Source organism: Diceros bicornis, chromosome 15 (assembly GCF_020826845.1).
Source record: "Diceros bicornis minor isolate mBicDic1 chromosome 15, mDicBic1.mat.cur, whole genome shotgun sequence".
Classification (NCBI taxonomy): Eukaryota; Metazoa; Chordata; class Mammalia; order Perissodactyla; family Rhinocerotidae; genus Diceros; species Diceros bicornis.
In genome coordinates this window covers 37,248,740-37,270,071 of record NC_080754.1, presented here as the reverse complement: position 1 = coordinate 37,270,071, position 21,332 = coordinate 37,248,740, and the positions used below count along the sequence as shown (strand labels likewise).

Here is a 21,332-nt window from a genome sequence, read left to right as displayed (position 1 = left end):
TGGGCTTCAGCCCGCTGCAATATTCTTCCGCCGCAATGCAAAGAGTCCCAAACTTCCCGCAGGGTCCTGGGATTTCCAGCGACCCTGTAATATTGCGAAATAACCAAATTTGGATTTTCCCACCGACAGGCTTGGGGTATTTTCTGAGGTAAGGACCTCAGGGTCACAATTTTGTGGCTGACCGAAGGGCGACGAGTCAATTCCTCCGCAGAAAACGGGTTCCGGCCGCGAGCCTATAAAAAACGGGCGGCGAGGTCCTGCTGTCTTTTCAGTCGGGCGCTGAGTGGTTCTCCGGATCATGTCTGGTGGCTCCGCGGATTATAACAGGTATGGCTATTTTTCGGTAGTGTTTTGTGGTGAGGGTCATACGGCTGCAGAGGAGACTGTAGTAGATGGCTTGGAGGCAGGGAACTTTGGGTTCATAGGCGTTTTCTTGGGGTACAATACCCCTGTGTCCTTCGAGAAGCTTCCACGGTGGGTAGGGGCCTGGATTGCGGGGAGACGAAACGAGTCTACGGAAACGGAGTGGTTAAAGGTATCATTTTTCCTCCTGAAGATGCTTTGAAGTCTCTGCAGTTTCCCTGCCCGTGCGGAGCACGACGTTTAGTTAAAGGCGTGGCGCAGCCCGCATTCGGTGCAGTGTAACCGGGGCCGAGGGTTTAAGGGCGGCCAGCAGCGCGAGTTGAGGTCCTAGACTTGAGGCGGGGCGGGGGAAGGTGACAGCGGCGCCTACTCGCCACTGCAGAAGGCGGATGGGGCCGCGCCGCGACGGAGCCCTGGCGGACCGTTGGCATAGCCCTCGCCAGGCCTCGGCCCGCGTCAATCACCCGACTTGCGCAGTGTAGGGGGCGGAGCTCAGCTCGTGGAGCTCTCGCGAGACGGGCCGCCGCCGAGACGGGAGCGCCGGGCGCTCGGGCCTGGGGGGAAGGGCCGGTGTCCGTGGGGCCTTTCTGGCCGTCCCTGGTGCTCAATCTCTGGGCAGGCCCGGTACGTTACGTGCCCTGCACCGCCAGCTTCCTTTGCTCTTTCAGGAAGTGCACACGTGCGGGGGAGGCTAACTTGATGTGACAGGTGCTGAAAGCGCTGTCCCCCTGATGTGCCGTTTAAGTTGGCTTGGGACAGGGATGTGCTCTAACGGAACTATTCTTGTCAGCAGAGAACATGGCGGCCCAGAGGGAATGGACCCCGATGGTGTCATCGAGGTAAGAGATGTGGGTGGATTTTGAAATTCTGTAAAGGTGAGTTGGTTCGTCTCATTCATTAATTTTTTTTTCTTCTAAATTTGCAGAGCAACTGGAATGAGATTGTTGATAACTTTGATGATATGAATTTAAAGGAGTCTCTTCTTCGGGGCATCTATGCTTATGGTTTTGAGAAGCCCTCAGCTATTCAGCAGCGAGCTATTATTCCTTGTATTAAAGGTAAAAGAACTCGGTACTTTTTAAAAAATGAATTCAGTGTCCTACATAGACCTGGACCATAAAAGGGGAGATAACTTCTGGGGGACTAGCACCTGTTTGTATTCCTTTAAGTGAAATGATGGCAATCATCTTTCGGGACTGACCTGAAATGAAGAGAATACTCATTGCTGATCACTTGATTATTTGGGCATAATTCATGTTCCAAATGGAATACATGGTGTGAACTAGAAGTGACGGTTTGATGTGGGATCGGTAAATATGTATCCTACTTTTTTTAGGGTATGATGTGATTGCTCAAGCTCAGTCAGGTACTGGCAAGACAGCCACATTTGCTATTTCCATCCTGCAACAGTTGGAGATTGAGTTCAAGGAGACCCAAGCACTAGTATTGGCCCCCACCAGAGAACTGGCTCAACAGGTATTGATAGTGTAGTTCAAAAAAACTGCTTGCGTGTTGCATAGGTTTCAGGTTTCACAACTGTGAAGAATTTACAACTTAGTATAAATTGGTCCTGTCAGAGTCCTCCTTTTAACTACCCATGCATGCAGGGAGTTTTTATTGAAAGTTCAGCAGGAACTGGGTGTGCAGGTATGTTTTTCAGCGTTGTGTAATGTTGAGAAATGGAAGCTTGCTATCCAGGGTGGACTAGATCTGTTCCCATTTTTGAGTTTGAATGCAGTTGTGCAACATGAAAACTGCAGTGACATGTTATCATTTGACTGTCTCAGTAGTTTGTGATGCATCTGTTGCATGCTGTGTTTTCAAAGCTCACTGCTATATTGGCTTTGAAGTAAACCTTGCTAATAAAATTAGGCGCTTTTTTCCTTTAAGATCAAGGTTATGTAAGTCACAGTACCTTGTGGGAAAAATTGAAAGTATCAACAGCTTGTCCTAGCTGTAATTGCAGAGCTTGTTTGCTATTTGCATCTTCCTACACAATGAAGAGAAAATGTAGGAAATGTTTTTCGTTCTTTAACCTCGGTGGTATCTGGGGCAGCAGGATCCCAAGTTTGACAAGGCACAAGAAAAGACATGTAAAGGGAATTTTATCTTGAGGCAGTTGGATCAGTCTGCATTTTAAGCTTGGAAGTAGTTGAGTGCTGTGCATGCATAAAAGCTGTTTGCAGACTAGATATTTGCCATTATGCTTTGGAAGATTAGTCACAGAGCTTGTAATTCTGTTGGATGATAATTAAGGCTTTTGGCTTTTTAGATCCAAAAGGTAATTCTGGCACTTGGAGACTATATGGGAGCAACTTGTCATGCCTGCATTGGTGGAACCAATGTTCGAAATGAAATGCAAAAACTGCAGGCTGAAGCACCACATATCGTTGTTGGTACACCAGGGAGAGTGTTTGATATGTTAAACAGAAGATACCTTTGTAAGTATTGCTGTCTGTTGAGAGTGTAGTTTGTTTTTACTATTGCTAAAATTAAAAATTTCCAATGTTATTCCTGAGAATCGAGAGATGATAGTATGACTTTGTTTTTAACAGCTCCAAAATGGATCAAAATGTTTGTTTTGGATGAAGCTGATGAAATGTTGAGCCGAGGGTTTAAGGATCAAATTTATGAGATTTTCCAAAAATTAAATACAAGTATTCAGGTGAGCTTTATTTCACTCCCTCCTATAGCGGAGGTCAGGTGTAATTAATGCAGGTACTGTTACAATACAACTGAAGTGTTTTATTGTCGTTCCCCCTGCTTAAAGCAATTGATGCATAACTGTCTCTGTCTAGCACAATTCCATAGTAAGACAGACGCTTGGTCTCAAACATTTTTTGAGTATTGTGAAATTGAATATTATGATAATTACTTGTTTGACAGATAATCATTGTCTTTTTTAGGTTGTGTTGCTTTCTGCCACAATGCCAACTGATGTGTTGGAAGTGACCAAAAAGTTCATGAGAGATCCAATTAGAATTCTGGTGAAAAAGGAAGAATTGACCCTTGAAGGAATCAAACAATTTTATATTAATGTTGAAAGAGAGGTAATTTAATTAACATAAAAATGTTAGCCAGATTTTTTTTTTATCCTTCTTGTATAAGCACTGTGCTAAAATTGCAGAAACTAGGATCACATCTTGGTTTTTGTAATAATGCTAGCAGAGTATACACAAGAAGAAAAGTAACTGCACTGGATTGTAAAGACTGGGGTGGACCTCTTTCTTAATGTCCAGTGTCCTTTGTCTTAAGATTTGGTGCAATATGTCCTTAGATTAACTTAATAGATGAATTTCTAATGAATGTAAGTTGGAAACTAAATTATTTTAGTGACTGCTGAATTTCTATATGAAATCTTGTAGGAATGGAAGTTGGATACACTTTGTGACTTGTATGAGACACTGACGATTACGCAGGCTGTTATTTTTCTCAATACAAGGCGCAAGGTGGACTGGCTCACTGAGAAAATGCATGCCAGGGACTTCACAGTTTCTGCTCTGGTAAGAGGTGTTCTAACTTAGTAATGTTAATAATGCTGTTTGTATTTTCGTTAAAGCAGGATTCAGACTACAATATAGCTGTTAAGTGCTGTGTTGTCGTTCCCCCTGCTCAAAATAAAGTTGTTTCTTAACTATACCTGTCTGCTATACTCCCTGTAGCAGCCAGGGACGCTTGGTCTCATACATGTTGATAAAATTAAATATGGATTTGACTGGTGATTCTTGAATTAAGGTCTGTTAATTTGCAGCATGGTGACATGGACCAGAAGGAAAGAGATGTTATCATGAGAGAATTCCGATCAGGGTCAAGCCGTGTTCTGATCACTACTGACTTGTTGGTAAGTCTCTTACTGCTCTTTTTAATATACCAAAAAAACCCTTTTTTTTGTGGGAAGGTTTTTTAATAAGCTTTCCCAACTTCGGTTGTTTGGGAGAATAAAGAAAAGACCACACTCCACAGTGGGCTATACCACTTAATGTAGTTCACTACTATTTTGTGGCCTACATTACATAGGTGTCTAGTTTTTTAATTAGAATTTGAACATCATACCATTGTATTTCAGGCTCGTGGGATTGATGTGCAACAAGTATCATTGGTTATAAACTATGATCTACCTACCAATCGTGAAAACTATATTCACAGGTGAGTAGATGGCATCTTGACTGTTACTGTATTGGTAAAATGAATTTCATGTATTGTTTTTTTTCTACTGACTGATTTGTCTGAAAGGTAATGCTCAAATCAGGGAATTGATTCAGTAAAAAGATATGGTAGTGTGGTCAGATGAAATTAAAATTGTACTTGGGAAGATTGGTCATACAGTGGGAAAACAGTTGTAAATGATGCCCAAATTGTGAACTTAATATGTACAAATGAGGTTGTTTTAGATCTGTTGGTCTTAGCTTATCTTTGAGCTTTATTTTTAGTGATGCTTTTGTGTCCATGTGCTTCCTTGGTGATTCCTCTATAGTTGGGATTTTCTTGGTGTTGTCTGGTAGCAATTTGAGCAGTCCCTGGTTTAGTTATAGTGGCTTTATCCCTAAATAAATTGAATTGTACTTTGTTATATGATGTAAAAAAAGACTTTTTAAAAAATACAGGAGTCGATAGCAGCAGTTGATGACGAGATGGCGCTCAGAAACGGCGTTGACGTAATTTAGGACGTGGAATCATAAGCGAAACAGCACACTGTTTGAATAAAGAGCGAGTCGGTATTTATATTTGTTTTTCTTTTGTCATGATTATTTGATATTTTAAGTAGCTCCAGCCAAGGCATATTAGGTGGTTTGTTTTGTCTGGTTTCTGTCAGGAAGGTAGAAAGTTGTTTTGGAGGTAAACACGTTTGAGTAACTTGAGTTATAACGTGTGAAACTGAGCAAAAAAGCAGTGATAAGTTTGGGTTACCATACCAAATACTGGTTTTCCCACTGGAAGAAGTTGTAAGTTTTAGACAATAGTTAACCTTGCAGCATTTGTGTTTACAGTTTACAGTTCCAGAAGTGCGTCGAAATGGATTACATAACTGTTGTTTTTGTTTTATCCCTGGTATTTACATCTGTCCCAGGCTGACATCTGCTCTTGGCTGGCCCACTTTGGTATGGGCTTTAATTTCACTACCCCAAACACAATACTGTCATCTGCTTTAAAGATAATAATGCTCAAGACATCTGATAAAATCTCATTTTGCAGCCAGACAAGCCTTGAATCCTTTTGGCACTAACTGCAAAGGAAGATCTTTTTCTCTCGATATTGATTAGCAGCTAGTGCTCCAATTAGAAGCACGAACTATAACCTTGATAAGTAAACAGCAGCTGATGGTTAACAAGTGGATCATCATGTTCATTAGTTCATGCAATATGCAAGAAGTAACACATTCTAATTGCTGATTTCTTTTTCTTACACAGAATTGGCAGAGGGGGTCGATTTGGGAGGAAAGGTGTGGCTATAAACTTTGTTACTGAAGAAGACAAGAGGATTCTTCGTGACATTGAGACTTTCTACAATACTACAGTGGAGGAAATGCCAATGAATGTGGCTGACCTTATTTAATTCCTGGGATGAGATAGTTTTGAATGCAGTGCTCGCTGTTGCTGAATAGGCGATCACAACGTGCATTGTGCTTCTTTCTTTGGGAATATTTGAATCTTGTCTCAATGCTCATAACGGATCAGAAATACAGATTTTGATAGCAAAGCGACTTTAGTCGTGAGCTCTTGTGAGGAAAGTCATTGGCTTTATCCTCTTTAGAGTTAGACTGTTGGGGTTGGGTATTAAAGATGGGGTCTGTAAAATCTTTCTTTCGTAGAAATTTATTTCCTAGTTCTGTAGAAATGGTTGTATTAGATGTTCTCTATCATTTAATAATATACTTGTGGACTAAAAGATATAAGTGCTGTATAAAATCAGCCAATTATGTTAAACTAGCATATCTGCCTTTATTGTGTTTGTCATTAGCCTAACTAGAAAGGCCTTTAAAATTGATTTTTTTAGGAAGCATTTGAATGCATTTTGTTTGGTATTGTATTTATTCAATAAAGTATTTAATTAGTGCTAAGTGTGAACTGGACCCTGTTGCTAAGCCCCAGCAAGCAATCATATCCTAGGTAGGGTTAAACCCCCAGTAAAATTGCCATATTGCACATGTCTTAATGAAGTTTGAATGTTAAATAAATTGTATATTCACTTTAAAGGTGCTTTTGTTATTTTATTTTTATCATATTTACAAAAACTGAAAAAACCAGCATAGTGAATATGGTTCTAACAATTCTGAGTTAACTGCTGCATCACAGTAGCACAGAGGCTCATCAATTGCAGGTGTTCATCAGCACCATCTGCTAAGCATTTGTCTACTTCCTACAAGAAAATGAAAAATTAGAAAAAATACCTCCTTCAGGTATAAAAATATTTTGCTGAAATGTGCAGAAATGTCTACTTACAGCAAGTTTTTCTGTAATAACAGACTTCTGTTTATCAGAAAGGTTATCACTTTCTACAACAACATCATGAAATTGATTTACAAGCTGAGTTGCTGCATGACCCTCATCTATTAAATCCTGTAACAGGAAAATTGAACATTTGGTATGATTGTGTAATTTTCCCTCCCCCCCTAATTAGTAAAGTGCTTTTACCTTTAGCACAGCTTCTAGTTTGTCAAAAGAGCCACTCTGACATGCAGCAAATATTCCGTTAATTGTCTCAGCTGGTATTACCTAAAAAGTTATTAAAGATATAGTTTCTGGGTAAAGACAGTTTGGACATTGCTAAGCCCATACCCACTCCCTTTTGTTATGCTTAGGTAGGTCATTGTAAAAAGATGACAGGTGCCCGGTGGCCTAGGACAGGGAGCTGTTATCCTGGTAATGAATCCATACTGAGTTGAGAAGGCAAAGGGAGAGAGCTGGAAAAGGGCCATCTTTAAGCCTTATGCTCATATTCTGAGCTCCAGATAGCTGATCCAGAAAGCTACTGGACTTAAGCTAAGCTCTCCAGGTAACCATAACCTCTTGCTTTGACGATGCCAATCTTAGGTTAGTCCAGTCACTACCACGCAACCGGGGTGATAAACTTGGCTTTAAGATCTAATGGGTCTTTAGGAAGTACACAAAATTTCCTAAACATCTCTCAAGTCTGGGCATATGATGGGACAAGAACAGCTGTCTGGTCAGTGGATGAATAGGTGAAGTTCTTCCCCGCCCCCCCCCACCCCACTACAAAAATTCCTCAGAGCAGCGGTTAAAATCTGCCAAACAGTTTGAAAAATGATTTTAAGGGGATGTGCCCTTTCTCCCAATAAAGATGCCACTAACAAGACTGTTGAGTTTAAAAAGCCCATAATACCCAGAAAATGAAAAGGGACTAATGCTACCAAGTTCAATACAGTATGGAAAATACTTAGGAACTAAAACGTTTTGAAAGTAGTAGTGATTCTTTTTTTTTTTTAAAGTTTATGACAGTAATTTAGGATTGGTGAATATAGCAACACTCACATCTTTTTTATTTTTTCCCCCAAACCTCCAGTAGATAGTTCTATGTCATAGCTGCACATCCTTCTAGTTGCTAATAGTAGTGATTCTGAGGTGAGCTCTGACATGGGAGAACCCCAACACAGAGGTATGGCACTCCATTTTTTTAAGTAAATTATTTCTGTAAGTTGGATATGCCCCTCGCTTATAGAGGACTCTTTCATTTATAAGAACAGGGCTATCTGTTAAATCTATTTTAACTACCACATCCATGAAGCATTCTGATACTCCCAGATTACCAGATTATTCTGTTATTACAGTTATTAGCACAGTACTTGGCACATGTTAAAAATCCCCTAATGTGATGAATACCACATCACATAGAAGTGGGGCCTTCGGGAGGTGATTAGGTCATGAGGGGGGAGTCCTCATGAATGGGATTAGTGCCCTTATAAAAGAGGCCCCAGAGAGCTCCCTTCTGCCACAAGAAGATGCAGTGAGATGAAGGCCATCTATGAACTAGGAGCCTATGAACTACGAAGTGGGTCCTCACCAGACACTTAACCTGCAGGCACCTTGATTCTGGACTTCCCAGTCTCCAGAACTGTGAAATACATTTCTATTGTTTATAAGCCACTCAGTCTATGGTATTTTGTTATAGCAGCCCGAATGGACTAAGACAGCACATAGTAAGCATTCCATATATATTTGTTGGATGAAAATTTTCTAAAAGCCAACTAAAAGAATTTCAGAATATCTAGTGCTCTTACCCCAGCAATGTCCGTGATCACCTTCTCTGTGACCTCCTTTCCACCTGTTAATCGAGTAGCACTTTGAAGAAATGTAATGGCTTTTCTCAAGTCTCCTTCTGACACTTTAACAAGATAAGCTATTCCCTAAAGAGAAAGAATTGTTTTTTTACCTATGATGGCCAATTAAGCCTTTTTGACTTTCATAAAGAAAAGTGAGAAACACTATGTTTTAGCCTAGAGTTAGTGAGGAAAAACATAATATTTCCTTTTTTGAGGGAATATTATCAATCCCACAGCAGCAGAATTCATGGACAGCATCAGTCCAATGGAAGGACAGAGAAGAGATCTCTTGCCTCTGAAAGAAATTTGCAGAAACAAGGGATGTTCCATACTTATCCTATTTTCTTGATTACATAAAGCAAAGAAAATTCAGATTATGGTTAAATTCTACTATAGTGAATAAGAGGCCTATATATTCTATCACTGTATCAGAATTTCATCATACCAAATTAGTTCTTGAAGTGGAAGATTAGCTAGACTAAAATCTTGTCATTATGCAGAGATTTGTTGTTGCAGAATTTGCTTTTTTACTTTTTTGAGATTGGCCCTGCACTAACATCTGTTGCCAACTTCCTTTTTCGTTTTTTCTCCCCAAAGCCCCAGTACATAGTTATATATCATAGTTGTAGAGTTGTAGCTCTTCTATGTGGTATGCTGCCTCAGCATGGCTTGATGAGCGGTGAGTAGGTCTGCACCCAGGGTCTGAACTCGAGAACCCCGGGCCGCTGATGCGGAACACGCGAATTTAACTGCTACACCACTGGGCCAGCCCCATAATTTGCATTTTATGTATGAAATCTGAAATACTGATAGATATTCAATGATAGATAGATATTCATTAGACAAACAGATAGATATTGACAGATAGTAACAGAAAGGCTGAACCTGTAATTCCTAGACATTCCAACTGTTGCTCATTTAGCTTAAGTTTGCCTGAAGAATTGGCAACAGAGATTGAAGCAACACACATATGACCTTCAGGGCTTCTTCATATGCATTCATTAAAGGAATTAGTAATTACAATAATTGTAATACTAATCAATTACCTCATTGCTAATTTTGACATGCTCTTTGTCAGCAATGTCTAGTAATCGCTGCTGTTGAATTTTATCTGACAGAGGTTTGAAGCGGAATTTAGAACATCTAGAGGTCAGAGGTTCAATTATTCTGTAAAATATTGGAAAAAACAAGTCAGTGTCTAAAGAATTTCCCCCAAAGAACTCATTTTTATCAAGAACAAATCAAGATTTGATGGGAGAAATTAATGAAGCCTTAAATCATTTAAATTTTTTCTCTCCCTAATTGGGGTCATCAAAAAAAAAAGCTATCTTCGGGGCAATATACATACCGACTGACATAGTTACAGATGAGACAGAATCGGGTGGTTTTAGACTCTTTCTCCATGGTACGTCTTAAAGCTGCCTGAGCAGCTGAGGTCATAGAATCTGCTTCATCCAGAATCACAATTTTAAAAGGAGGACATGGTTTCCCACTGATTCAAAGAAACACATAGTTATAATTCACATATCAACACCACAATCTAATTTTAGAACATTCTCATCACCCCAAAAAGAAACCCCGTGCCCATTAGGGAGTCATTCCCCTTCTCTCCCAACTCTCCCAGCCATAGGCAATCATGAATCTCCACTTTCTGTCTTCACAGACTTGCCTATTCTGGACATTTCAAATAAATGGAATATATAGTATGTTGTCTTTTGTGACTAGCTTCTTTCACTTAGCATAATGTTTTCAAGGTTCACCCATGTTGTAGTATGTCATGACTTCATTTCTTTTTATCGCCAAATAATGTGGCAAATGAATATACTACATTTTATTCATTCATTTATTAGTTGATGGATATTTGGGTTGTTTCCATGTTTTGACTATTATGAAAAATGCTGCTATGAACATGCATACATGTTTTGAATAGATATATGTTTTCAATTCTCTTGGGTATATACCCAGGAATGGAATTGCTGGGTCATATGCTAACTCGGTGTTTAGCTTTTAGAGGAACTGCCAAACTGTTTTCAAAGTGGCTGCACCATTTTACATTCCAACCAGCAATGTACAAGGGTTCCAATTTCTCCACATCCTTGCCAATACTTGTTATTTTCTGTCTTTTTGATTATAGCCATCGTAGTGGGTGTGAAGTGGTATCTCATCATGGTTTTGATTTGCATTTCTCTAATAGTTAATGATGTTGATGAGCATCTTTTCATGTGCTTATTGGCCATCTGTATATCTTCTTTGGAAAAATGTCTATTCAAATCCTTTGCCAATTTTTAAATTGCATTGTCTTTCTATTGAGTTGTAAGAGTTTTTTCTAATATATTTTTGATCTAAGTTCCTTATCAGATTTATGATTTATATGCAATGTCAATCCAAGGTGAGTATCAAAAATTAGTCATTCACTTTCTACAAATTCTTAAGTGTGCTCTGATGTAAATTTAAATATATGCCAAGTATAAATTTAAAAATTTAATCTTAGAACTTTGCCATCTAAGGAGTATAAGTAGTTAACTAAACATCCCTGTTTAACTCAGGGCAGTCCTATTTTAATTATTAACCATACCTCCTCTTTCACTTTAAAAGTGTTCCAGTTTGGACAAGAACTTATATGGTCACCCTAATTATGAAATATACACTGAAGCTTAAGATATCTGACAGAACTTTTTTATAACACAATAGCAAAAATCAGGATCTTTGTTACGAGTATACCACCAAACTATCAAATTTGATTAATAAATACTCCTTAGACAAAACATCAGTTAAAAAATCTTGACAGCTAAACAACTTAAAATTAGTTATTTTAATGAAAAGGTCATTTCTGGGTTTAAATAATTTAGATAAAAATACGACCTAACATGAAAAAGGAGTTGAAAATTTGGCAGAAGCATGTATTGTAAACAAATATAATGACATGCTAAGGAGAAGGGAATGTAAGCTTACTTACTCTGAACGACTTCCTGACACAGTTAATTGAGCAAAATTCTTCACTTTCTCTCTAACTACTTGTATTCCACGTTCATCAGATGCATTTAACTCAAGAACTCTTAATCGAAAAAGCTCAGGCCTATGTCAAAATGAAACAAATATGAAACATCATAGAGCATATAAGGAACCCAGGTTTAAACTACATTTTAACATTTGCACATTTTGCAGTAGTTTAAAATCCACCTAGTAAACAATATGGATAGAAGGCACACAATCATTTCTATATTTTCTCTTTTGCAGAGACATGCAGTTAACATTTTGACTTTTCTCCATGCATTTTTAAAATAGGTAGATGATATCACATAATGTATAAAATTTTAAATCAATTCTCCACTTAGGATTTTATCATAAACATCTTGTCATGTCATCAGAACCACCGTAAATACCATTTTAATAGCTATATGAAAGTCCGTCCTATGATTGTACCATCATTTACCTAATTTACTTAACATTCTTCTACTGTTAGACATTTAGATAGTTTTAAATGTTACAATTTTAAATAATGCTGCAATATAGCATATTTTGAATTATTTCCATAGGGTAGCTCGCTATAAGGAAAATTACCAGATTGAAACATCAACACCTTTCTTTAAGTGAGTTTTAAAAAAAATTATTAAAAGTAGCTCACTACGTGTAGAGAAATCAAAAGAAAACTAAAACAACTGGCACATCCTGCCAAACCATTGTTTTGGCTGGTTCAGTTTGGATCTAACTGATTGAGTTGTGGAATAATCAAAAAAGTTCTTCTGTAATTTCCTTGAGAAACAAAAGATGCTGTCAAATAAATAAAATATTAGGGTCACATCAGCTTCCCTTTTTGTCTTTTTTCACATTCCGGGTGTGGGTCAGTAGTATTAGACACAGCAGATTCTATCATACAGTGACACAGGTGTGAACACATTCATTAACAGAGTGGTAAAACTATCGGCATGACTGGTGATAGGCTGGGTCCTCTGGGCTCCAAAAGCATAAGGAAAAAGTAATGAAAAAAAATTACAAGGCTCCCATGTAGTAATACATGCAAACATTTGAACAAGGTTCAAAATGAAAGTTAAAAAAGATGTAGGAAAGCTAATTTATTGGAGGGGAGAAATTGGAAATGGGCCACTGGATTAATAAAAAATTCAGAAGCAAAAACAAACCCAAGAACTTCACAGAAAAACCAAATGCAAATTCTTAGAGAAAGAAAAGCAGTACTAGAAATTTTTGGTGTCAGGTCTTTAAAAAAAGCGAGATTTCAACTTACCCAAAGAGTTCCCTAGCTGCTGCCAAAATAGTGGATGTTTTTCCAGTTCCAGGAGGCCCGTAAAACAAGAGATTAGGGAGCTGCAGAAGTTAAATTTTACTTTTTAGAAATTGTATTCTGGCACAAATAGATGAAAATGATGATTGAAAATGTGTATGGAACAGTACAATGACTTCCCTAATAGAGATGGCACATATCTGAATATAAAGATTTCTTAATATAACTGGTATCATAGTATTAATAGTTCTAAATCCTGCTTTTTCACATAATACTATCACTTTTTCCTAAGATGTCTTTCTAATATCTTAAGCTGAATCAATATTTATGATTGGTCTATAGCTAATGTAGTTAGGTGGAATTTTCAAAGCTGGAATTAGAAACCTCTTATTTCTGAAGGGAATCCCAGGCTTCTGGCAGTTCCCTATCCCATCTCTTTGCTCAAGATTGGGCAAGAGTTTATATTTTATAAAGATGTCAATTGCTTCAAAGGGCAAACAGACCAAAGAAGAAATTGGATTTAGCCAATACTGAGGAAAAAAGAGTAAAACAAACATATTAGGGCTCTGAATGAGCTTAAATTTCAAGAACAGAAAAATTTAAAAACTAAGCATCTATTAAGTGCCAGGCAGTGCTCCACATCACGATTATGTACCCTGTAGGGAGGCTCACATGTATCAGGGAGAATTCATTAGAGGAAGAAAGGATAAGATTAAATAAATATTTATCTTCTTTTATACCTTAAGTCTAGCTAGCTTGGTCCCTATCAAACAGGTGACTGACCTGCAGTACAGATTAATAAATACACTAAAGTCTAATGAGCTCTGTTATGAAACTGTACATTCTTCAGTCTGTCTTTTCATGCACAGCCACCACTGCACATAGGAAATTAGGTCGGATGGCTTATTTGATTCCACTCTTGCCTAACTCTCTCCCTTCCCATCCATTCATTCTTCACCCTAAACCAGATGCCACTCTGCTTGCTACTTAAAACTATTCACTGGCTTCACGCTCCACTTAGAAAAACAAAAACAGACAAACAAAAAAACCCCTGCTTACCATAAGCTACAAGGACGTCCATGATTTGCTCATTACCTCTTTCACCTTCTAGGCTCCAACTTACAATCGCCTCCAACAACTGAAGCACTTTCTGGCCTGCACACATGCTGTCCCCTATGAGCTGGGGTCTGACTCCTTTTTTCTGCCTGGCCAACTCCTACTGTATCACAAGTCAGAAGCCTTCTCTGACCACCCAATCTAAAGTGGGTCTAGTCTCCTCTGTTATTCTCTCACCAGTCTTTGTTGCACTTGACGCAATTTGCATTTATTTATTTAACGGTTGGGTTTAACTGTAAAATACCTATCTACTTCACTAGATGGTAAGCTTAAGAAGGTCAAGAACCTTATTTATTCTATTCAAATTTTTATTCTCAGCATCTTGTGCAATACTCAATATGTGCCAAATAAATAAACCAACATATAAATATATTAATTAGAGACTATTACTGTTACATTGGTAACATATAGCTTAAGATACAAACTATGAGACTCACTACTTAAAAACAAAAACAAAAATCTCCTAGGCCTCTTAGTTTTTGAGGTTGTAACTATTATTTTGATCCCTGCGTACCTCAATATTTGTAATGATTTATCCAGGTCACTATCACATACAATAACTTCAATTATTTAAAATTGAAATTAAAATTAAATATTAAAAAAATTAAAATTAAATATTAAAAAAATTGAATTTTACCATAATTAAAATTATGGTAAAATTATTAAACCTTACATCAGTCTGATATATATGGTGTATTCAAGAACTGTATATGGAATATCAGTTCTTAAAATTGATTTCTCGAAAAAATCTATTATAATTCTACTTTAAAACCTTTTAACGTAAATGAAGGGATGAATTATTTTCCTTTACTCTTTAGAATTAAAAAAATTACTTCATCTTTAAGTTTTACAAAACTGAGTCTGAAAAGAAACACAAAATATTAAGAGGTTAAAGAAAAAAGTTCTTAATTCAATCTCGTAAATTAGACGGTATAAAGTCAAGAACTGGATCATAATCCCACTACGTGTGCCTAAACAGTTGAGAATACTAGCAATTAAAATAGATCTTGTTCTGGGGCCGGCCCGGTGGTGTAGTAGTTAAGTTTGCATGCACTGCTTCGGCGGCCTGGGGTTCACAGGTTTGGATCCCGGGTGTGGACTTACACACTGCTCGTCAAGCCATGCTGTGGCAATGTCCCAAATACAAAATAGAGGAAGATTGGCACAGATGTTAGCTCAGGGCCACTCTTCCCTCAAGCAAAAAGAGGACGATTGGCAACAGATGTTAGCTCAGGGCCAATCTTCCTCACCAAAAAGATAAAATAAAATTAAAAAATAAAAATAAATAAATAAAATAGATCTTGTTCTGCCATCTGTGTAAATATTACTATGCAATTAAAACTGTATACTATTATAAAATTAAAAGGTAAAGGCATTTGGAGCAAATATGAACAAATATTGGTAAAGAAAAAGATTTTAAATAGTTTTATAAATATAACTTCTTTCAAAATATGTGCTGTTGTAATATAATTCCAGGAAGAGAACAGTAACAGCAAAAACCAAAATAGCCTCTAATTTAAAGCAGCCAGGTTGAGGAAGGAAGCAAATCTTGGGAACAGAGCAGAAACCACAACCCACTTTCATCTGCAACTTTTCGCCTTCCTTCACTGAGTTCTGAAAGCACTTTATCACCACACAATTTTAAATTGCCAGTTCTTCATATGGGTTTACCTTGTCTCTAAATAGTCTAAAATGCATGTCACTCAAGGATATTTTATCCCACGTCACAGGAGACACAACGCCACAAGCAGAATTAAATGCTCCATTTTTTTTTCTTGTATTGTAGTTTAAACCAAATCTTAAAATTAGGATTAGCAATTATACTTTCAAAGACCTCTGACTCCTCTTTATAGCACATATTATTGTCTATAATTCTCTTATTTGGCTTACATGTTTATTCTCTGTCTCTCTCCACCAAAAAAAAAAAGCTCCGTGAACAAAGAGACCCAGTCTGTCTTGCTCAATGGTCTATACTTGAGTACTCTAGAACAATGCCATAGGATAGAATAGGAGATGCTCAATAAATATTTGTTGAACTAATCTATCAATGTTAAAACAGTTATGAAGGGTCTACTGTATATAGAGCATAGTACTTAAAGGGGGCAGGAGGTTATAAGGGAAGGAAGAAGGTGAATAAATTAAGTCTTAAATCTCAAAATGGCATTAAACATCATCTGCTACTCACATCAGCTCCTTCTAAAGACTTTTTCAGCACTGCAACCACTTCTTCCTGGAAAGCAACTTCATCTACACATTTTGGGCGACTGGGAAAAAAAAAAAAGAGAGAGGTTATTTAGTATATTATAGTAGCCACAGAAAAGCCTCAAGTGTTCCTTTTGCTAAAGTACTAATGAGTATTCTTATATACTCGTAAAGAAATGAGAAACTTTCATAACTGAAAGGTAGAAACCCCATTTGTATTTACCTTAAGCAAATACATATTGAATGCATAAAATAATCTTTCACTTTTCCAGACACATTGTTTACATGTTATGCTTACAAAAATTAAACAAAAGGATTTCATTTTATTATACCCCATATGCCAACTGGTAAAAAATTTAAAGTGAACACTTGCCTAGAAAGTAATATTATATTTTGACAAGATCCTACACCTAAGCTGAAATAGGAGAACTATTTAGTAACCTTGGGATAAGTAACTATTTTGGTTAATACTGTTAAATATATATAGTTATTATATCGTTAATTGGTTAATACCGATTTCTTCCATTACCTAACTGCACAAAAAATGCAGACCTATTCACTTCATTGAGGGCTGACTAACAATTTTAACCAACATGAAGCATAATAATATGTAATTTTCATCTTACATCATTAACTAGTGATTTTAAAGGAAGCTAGAACAAAGTTATATCCCCAACCCTAAGGTTAGGCTTGGTGCTTAGTTAACTAATCAAAAACTCTCCTTTGAGCCATACTTTTCTAATTAATCAAGTCAATGCCAGGGAGGAATTTTATGTCAGATAATGTTTTCTAGGAAAACTAGTGCACGTTATAAAGCAGGATGTCATATGCAAATACCTGCAGAGGCTGGGCAGACAACAAGAGTGAAGAAGGCAGAGTGTAAGGCAAGAGAAAAAGGATGGACTATGGTGAACTGAGGAACATATGACCTTTCCAAAATGAGAAGCAGTATTCAAGTCCAACTAACTGTTGTCATGTAAGAACTTGGACCCCGTGTTGCCTAATCTCCTAAGAAGCTGAAAATCTTTATTTTTCCCCTTGTATAATTTATTTTTTTAATTAAAAAGAAATCTAGATTTTTATGTGAAATTTCCTATTTTTAAAAGCACTGTTGCTGCCAAACAAAACATATGAGGGCCTTATTTGGGTTATAAGTAATCTGTAAACTCCTGGTAATAACTGAGGCTATACCAGGGGTCACAACTACTTGCCATAGTCTCACTTAGCTGATTGAAGCTTAAGTGGTACGTCAAGTGTTGTTTCTGCCAAAAACGTATAAACAAACAAAAAACTCAATAATTTCCACCTATCAGTAACGAAAAGATGAACAAATTATTTGGACTTAAGTAGAACTCCTGACCAAGAGCTTATAGACAACTTATAGAAACTTTGTTTTCTTCACTGCTGTATCCCAGTCCCTAAAACCATAGACCTGAGTTGCAAAGAAGACCTCAGTTCATCTATAAAATAAGGGAATTCAACTAGCTCATTCTTTCTTTTTTTTTTTTTTACCTTCCCATAAGCACATAAGCTTTATTTATTTATTTATTTATTTATTTTTTAAATTTTTTGTTTATTGCAGTAACATTGGTTTATAACATTGTAAAAATTCCAGGTGTACATCATTGTACTTCTATTTCTGCATGGACTACATCATGTTCACCACCAAAATACTAATTACAACCCATCACCACACACATGTACCGAATTATCCCTTTCACCCTCCTCCCTCCCCCCTTCCCCTCTGGTAACCACCAATCCAATCTCTGTCCCTATGTGTTTGTTTATTGTTGTTATTATCTACTACTTAATGATCAACTAGCTCATTCTAAGGTAACTTTCAGTTCCAAGATTCTGACTTACATAATTGGGTGATTTTCAAGGACAACATCTACACAGAGCAAATCACCCCCCCTTAAGTAACAAAAGTGCTCAAAATTGGTTAGAGAGGTGATTTATTAACTATTTCAACAAAAACACAAGCATTCTTACTATTTTTCCACCCATGGAACAGGTTTGGCTTTCTTGTTCTCTCCACTGCTTCCGGCAGTGGCAGCTACTCCTCGATCCTTGGGCAATGGTGTTTTAGTACTGATAGACGTGCCTTTTAGAAATGCCTGCATGGTTGCTTCACCCTGACCAAATGCAAGACAGAAAAAGAAAAGCTCTTTTGAAGACATTATGAGGAAGTACAGCCTGAAAGCACACTTAACCTTGTGCAAAGATATTCAATAATTACTAAATAAAGGACATCACCCCATGACCCAGCACGCTCTGAATGCATTGCACTGAGGGCTACAGGGACAAAAGAAGCCAAAGAGCTTCAGGAACTTAGACTCTATTTATAATGATGGAGTTATAGAACAAAGATAAACCTTATGTCAGAAAATTTTTTACGAGTTCCAAACTTTTTGATAAACATGTCATTAATGGCCCAACTGTACATGGACCTCTACAGTCTCTTCCATTTCAGTCATGGGCCTAGCGCTAGCTCAGACCTTAGAATGGACTCAGCAATTAGGAGTGCTGGGACCACAAGTGAGAACCTCCACTTCTCTTCTTGAGCTTGGAGCTCCACTCAAGGGCCTGTTTGACTGGCAGAGCCAATGACTGCCTTCAGAGGCTTTTTTTGTGGGAAAGGGAGGGCTGGGGACTCTATTGTTAAAATGGAAAGAGCTATTCTTCTGATAACAGGCTTATCTGAAGAAATCAAAACAATGCAGAAAAGCATGAGTTTTAAAAGTTCATATAAAAATCTCACTCAAAAGATAATCATTGTTAAAATTCAGGTAAATATTCTTCTAGGCAGCAGAAGGCTGTTTTCAGGGAGAGAAAAGCATCATTAGCTTGCCTGAAAATTCCCAGCATTAACGGCAATTCTTTTTTTTTCACTGCTGTATCTCCCTCTTCCCTGTACCCTAGAGCAGTGTCTGGTACTTGGTAGATGCTCCGTATTTGGTGACTGAATTATCATTTACGAGACTCAGTTTCCCCTTCTGTAAAAGGAGCTAAGGTCTATTCCATAAGGCAATTGAGTTAAATAAAAGAATTATGCAAACATATAGTTCTGTGCTTGGCAAATGAGTATATACTCAATAGATAGAGCATACTGTTAACATCCGTAAACAGCCAAGGTTTTTCACGTTACTATATCCCTGCCACAGGCTGCTAAACAGTAATACAGCCCACAGCAGGGCTCTGAAAGCTGCTGTACCGAGCACGAAGGGGCGCGGAAGGGGTGCGAGAAGGAGGCGCTGGTTCGGCCCCTGTGCGCGCTAAGACGGGGAGGGGGAAGGCATCACAGGGGCATCACGGGCGCAGGAGAGGAAGGCGAAGGCAACTCTCGCAATTTCCCCGGCTGGTCACCTGTTATCCCCGGCTCCCCGCGCGTGTGCCCGGGCACTGCCTGGGCCTCTCAGCCGCCGGCTCGTTCCTGGGGTTTCCGGGAGAGGGAAAGGGCCAGGCGGTCGCGAAGTCCTTGCTCCGTTTCCCAGTCGGAGAATATCTGGCCCAGGAAGCCTCGAGCCGCCGGACAGGGTGACCCTTAGACTCGCCGCCGTCTGCACCGTGGCCCCAGTTCCCGCCAGGGAACGGCGGGCGAAGGGCAGGGCGGGAGTACGCGGGCACGTAACGCGTCACTTCCGGGCCGCCGCGCGCGCCCTCCATTCAGGGAGCCGTTTCTTCCTTCGCGGTTTTTTGTAAACAGATGAGGGGACACAGGCTTTAGGGATGCAGAGACTGGAACAAGAATGACTCAGAAGGTGTAAACACAGTTCCACCCTGTCCCCGTGCGTTCCTCCGACTGGAGGGTGTGGGACACTTGAGCGTGCCCGGCGCCAGGAGACGCTGGGCCGCGAACCGGGTGCTTAGAGAACGTGGGCGGGGAGGGGCTTGGGACCGCGCGCCCGCCAGGGCGGCTGGAGAGCGGCGTGCGGGTCGCGGGCCACCAAACATCTCAGAAGGCCCGCTTTCTGGGTACAACCCGTATCGCCCTGTGAACTTCATTGGTAGTCATGGGGCATCTCGCTGGCACTTCTGCGGCGACACAGTTCGGCTTGCAGCCTGCTTCAACCGCAGAGGACGGGGATTGGGGAGGGTGGAGCTGATCCTTCACCAGAAGATGCCACCCCGAAGGTCCCAGTCCTCTCTCTCTGGCTCCGTCGTCGCAGAGCAAACCATTTGTGCTTTAAGGGCAGAGACGTCTGAAGAAGATGCCTTTCTTTCCCCTTTTGAGTGCTTATGGCTTATACCTCTATTAGTGTCTGCCCATTGTTGAGAGGGAGGACCTTGCCATGCAGCTGTGTTCTCTTCTAATCCCAGAGCGCTGCCCAGAAATCTGGTGATGCAGACGCTCAGTAAAAGTTAGAAGACTGATAATAATGTTTAACTCCACCAGGGTACAGGCACTGTGGGCTCTAGGCCGTTGTCCGAGGCCACCCGTTATCTTTCCCCATTGCTGTCTTAGCTCTGAATTTTTTGTAGCTATTATTGAACTCTGACCCATCTTAAATGCTACCTTCTGTGCAGGCCTTTACTAATTACCCTAACCCATAAGGTTGATCTGAGTCTTCTCCAAATGAATGACTAAGTTTTGTTTGGCACAAACTCAACATGATATTCATTGTTAACTTTACATGATTTGTCTTTCGACATAGGCTTATGGAATACCCACACACTTCTAGGTGCTGGGGATACAGCAGGGAACAAGCTGGAAGGTCTTTGCCCTCAAGTAGCTTTACAGCCTAGGAGAGTAACAGACAATGTGACGTGTTATGCAGAAGAACTATGCTCTGAAAACACACCCCAGGCCTAACCTAATCAAGGGGTTAACCAGATTAACTAAGGGTACTTTATGCTACTTTGTAACTCCCACAGGGCCTGGTACAATCTCTGGATAGTATAAAAAGCAGACAGGTTACCTATCTGATCACTGGTTTACATTGTCATAACTCATCAAAATGTACACTTAATGTTTGTACATTTTATTGTATGTAAATTATACCTCAATAAAGTTGATAAAGATCTGTGAAGGTAGATGGTATTCATTTGCTACCTGAACAAACACCACAACCACACAGAAGGAGATATAATAATCCCATTTTACAGATAAGGAAACTGAGGCTTTGATCGATA

At 39.0% G+C, this 21,332-nt stretch overlaps 2 protein-coding genes and 5 non-coding genes across 12 annotated transcripts; 6 read left to right on the top strand and 1 right to left on the bottom strand.

Moving 5' to 3' along the window:
• The first annotated feature begins 233 nt into the window (after positions 1–233).
• Positions 234–6,556, top strand: EIF4A2 (eukaryotic translation initiation factor 4A2). 5 transcript variants are annotated; one of them, XM_058556156.1, is made up of 11 exons: positions 234–327; positions 1,157–1,202; positions 1,289–1,421; positions 1,700–1,839; positions 2,636–2,804; positions 2,919–3,028; positions 3,270–3,413; positions 3,729–3,866; positions 4,115–4,204; positions 4,430–4,509; positions 5,772–6,556. In XM_058556156.1, the coding sequence occupies exons 1-11, from the start codon at positions 299–301 to the stop codon at positions 5,914–5,916; spliced, it is 1,224 nt and encodes a 407-aa protein (XP_058412139.1). In that variant the 5' UTR covers positions 234–298; the 3' UTR covers positions 5,917–6,556. The 5 variants fall into 5 exon arrangements, 3 of the variants coding, with proteins under 3 accessions (XP_058412139.1, XP_058412138.1, XP_058412137.1); XM_058556155.1 differs by having other exon boundaries at positions 254–327; positions 1,154–1,202; XR_009222253.1 differs by lacking the exon at positions 234–327 and adding an exon at positions 4,968–5,078 and having other exon boundaries at positions 930–1,202; positions 5,772–5,860.
• Positions 1,530–1,598, top strand: LOC131415114 (small nucleolar RNA SNORD2). Its single transcript, XR_009222343.1, has one exon. It is a non-coding gene; the product is annotated as a small nucleolar RNA SNORD2 (small nucleolar RNA).
• LOC131415102 (small nucleolar RNA SNORA63) lies at positions 3,076–3,200 on the top strand. Its single transcript, XR_009222332.1, has one exon. It is a non-coding gene; the product is annotated as a small nucleolar RNA SNORA63 (small nucleolar RNA).
• Positions 3,457–3,634, top strand: LOC131415110 (small nucleolar RNA SNORA81). The gene has a single exon (XR_009222340.1). It is a non-coding gene; the product is annotated as a small nucleolar RNA SNORA81 (small nucleolar RNA).
• Positions 3,920–4,052, top strand: LOC131415100 (small nucleolar RNA SNORA63). Its single transcript, XR_009222330.1, has one exon. It is a non-coding gene; the product is annotated as a small nucleolar RNA SNORA63 (small nucleolar RNA).
• On the top strand, positions 4,231–4,374 carry LOC131415104 (small nucleolar RNA SNORA4). Its single transcript, XR_009222334.1, has one exon. It is a non-coding gene; the product is annotated as a small nucleolar RNA SNORA4 (small nucleolar RNA).
• Positions 6,551–19,780, bottom strand: RFC4 (replication factor C subunit 4). 2 transcript variants are annotated; one of them, XM_058556157.1, is made up of 11 exons: positions 19,566–19,780; positions 18,192–18,334; positions 16,183–16,261; positions 12,885–12,964; positions 11,598–11,717; positions 9,990–10,133; positions 9,688–9,808; positions 8,600–8,725; positions 6,996–7,076; positions 6,804–6,920; positions 6,551–6,720 (listed from the first exon to the last, which is right to left on the bottom strand). In XM_058556157.1, the coding sequence occupies exons 2-11, from the start codon at positions 18,320–18,322 to the stop codon at positions 6,625–6,627; spliced, it is 1,095 nt and encodes a 364-aa protein (XP_058412140.1). In that variant the 5' UTR covers positions 18,323–18,334; positions 19,566–19,780; the 3' UTR covers positions 6,551–6,624. The 2 variants fall into 2 exon arrangements, with proteins under 2 accessions (XP_058412140.1, XP_058412141.1); XM_058556158.1 differs by having other exon boundaries at positions 6,670–6,716.
• Between the last annotated feature and the right edge of the window lie 1,552 nt (positions 19,781–21,332).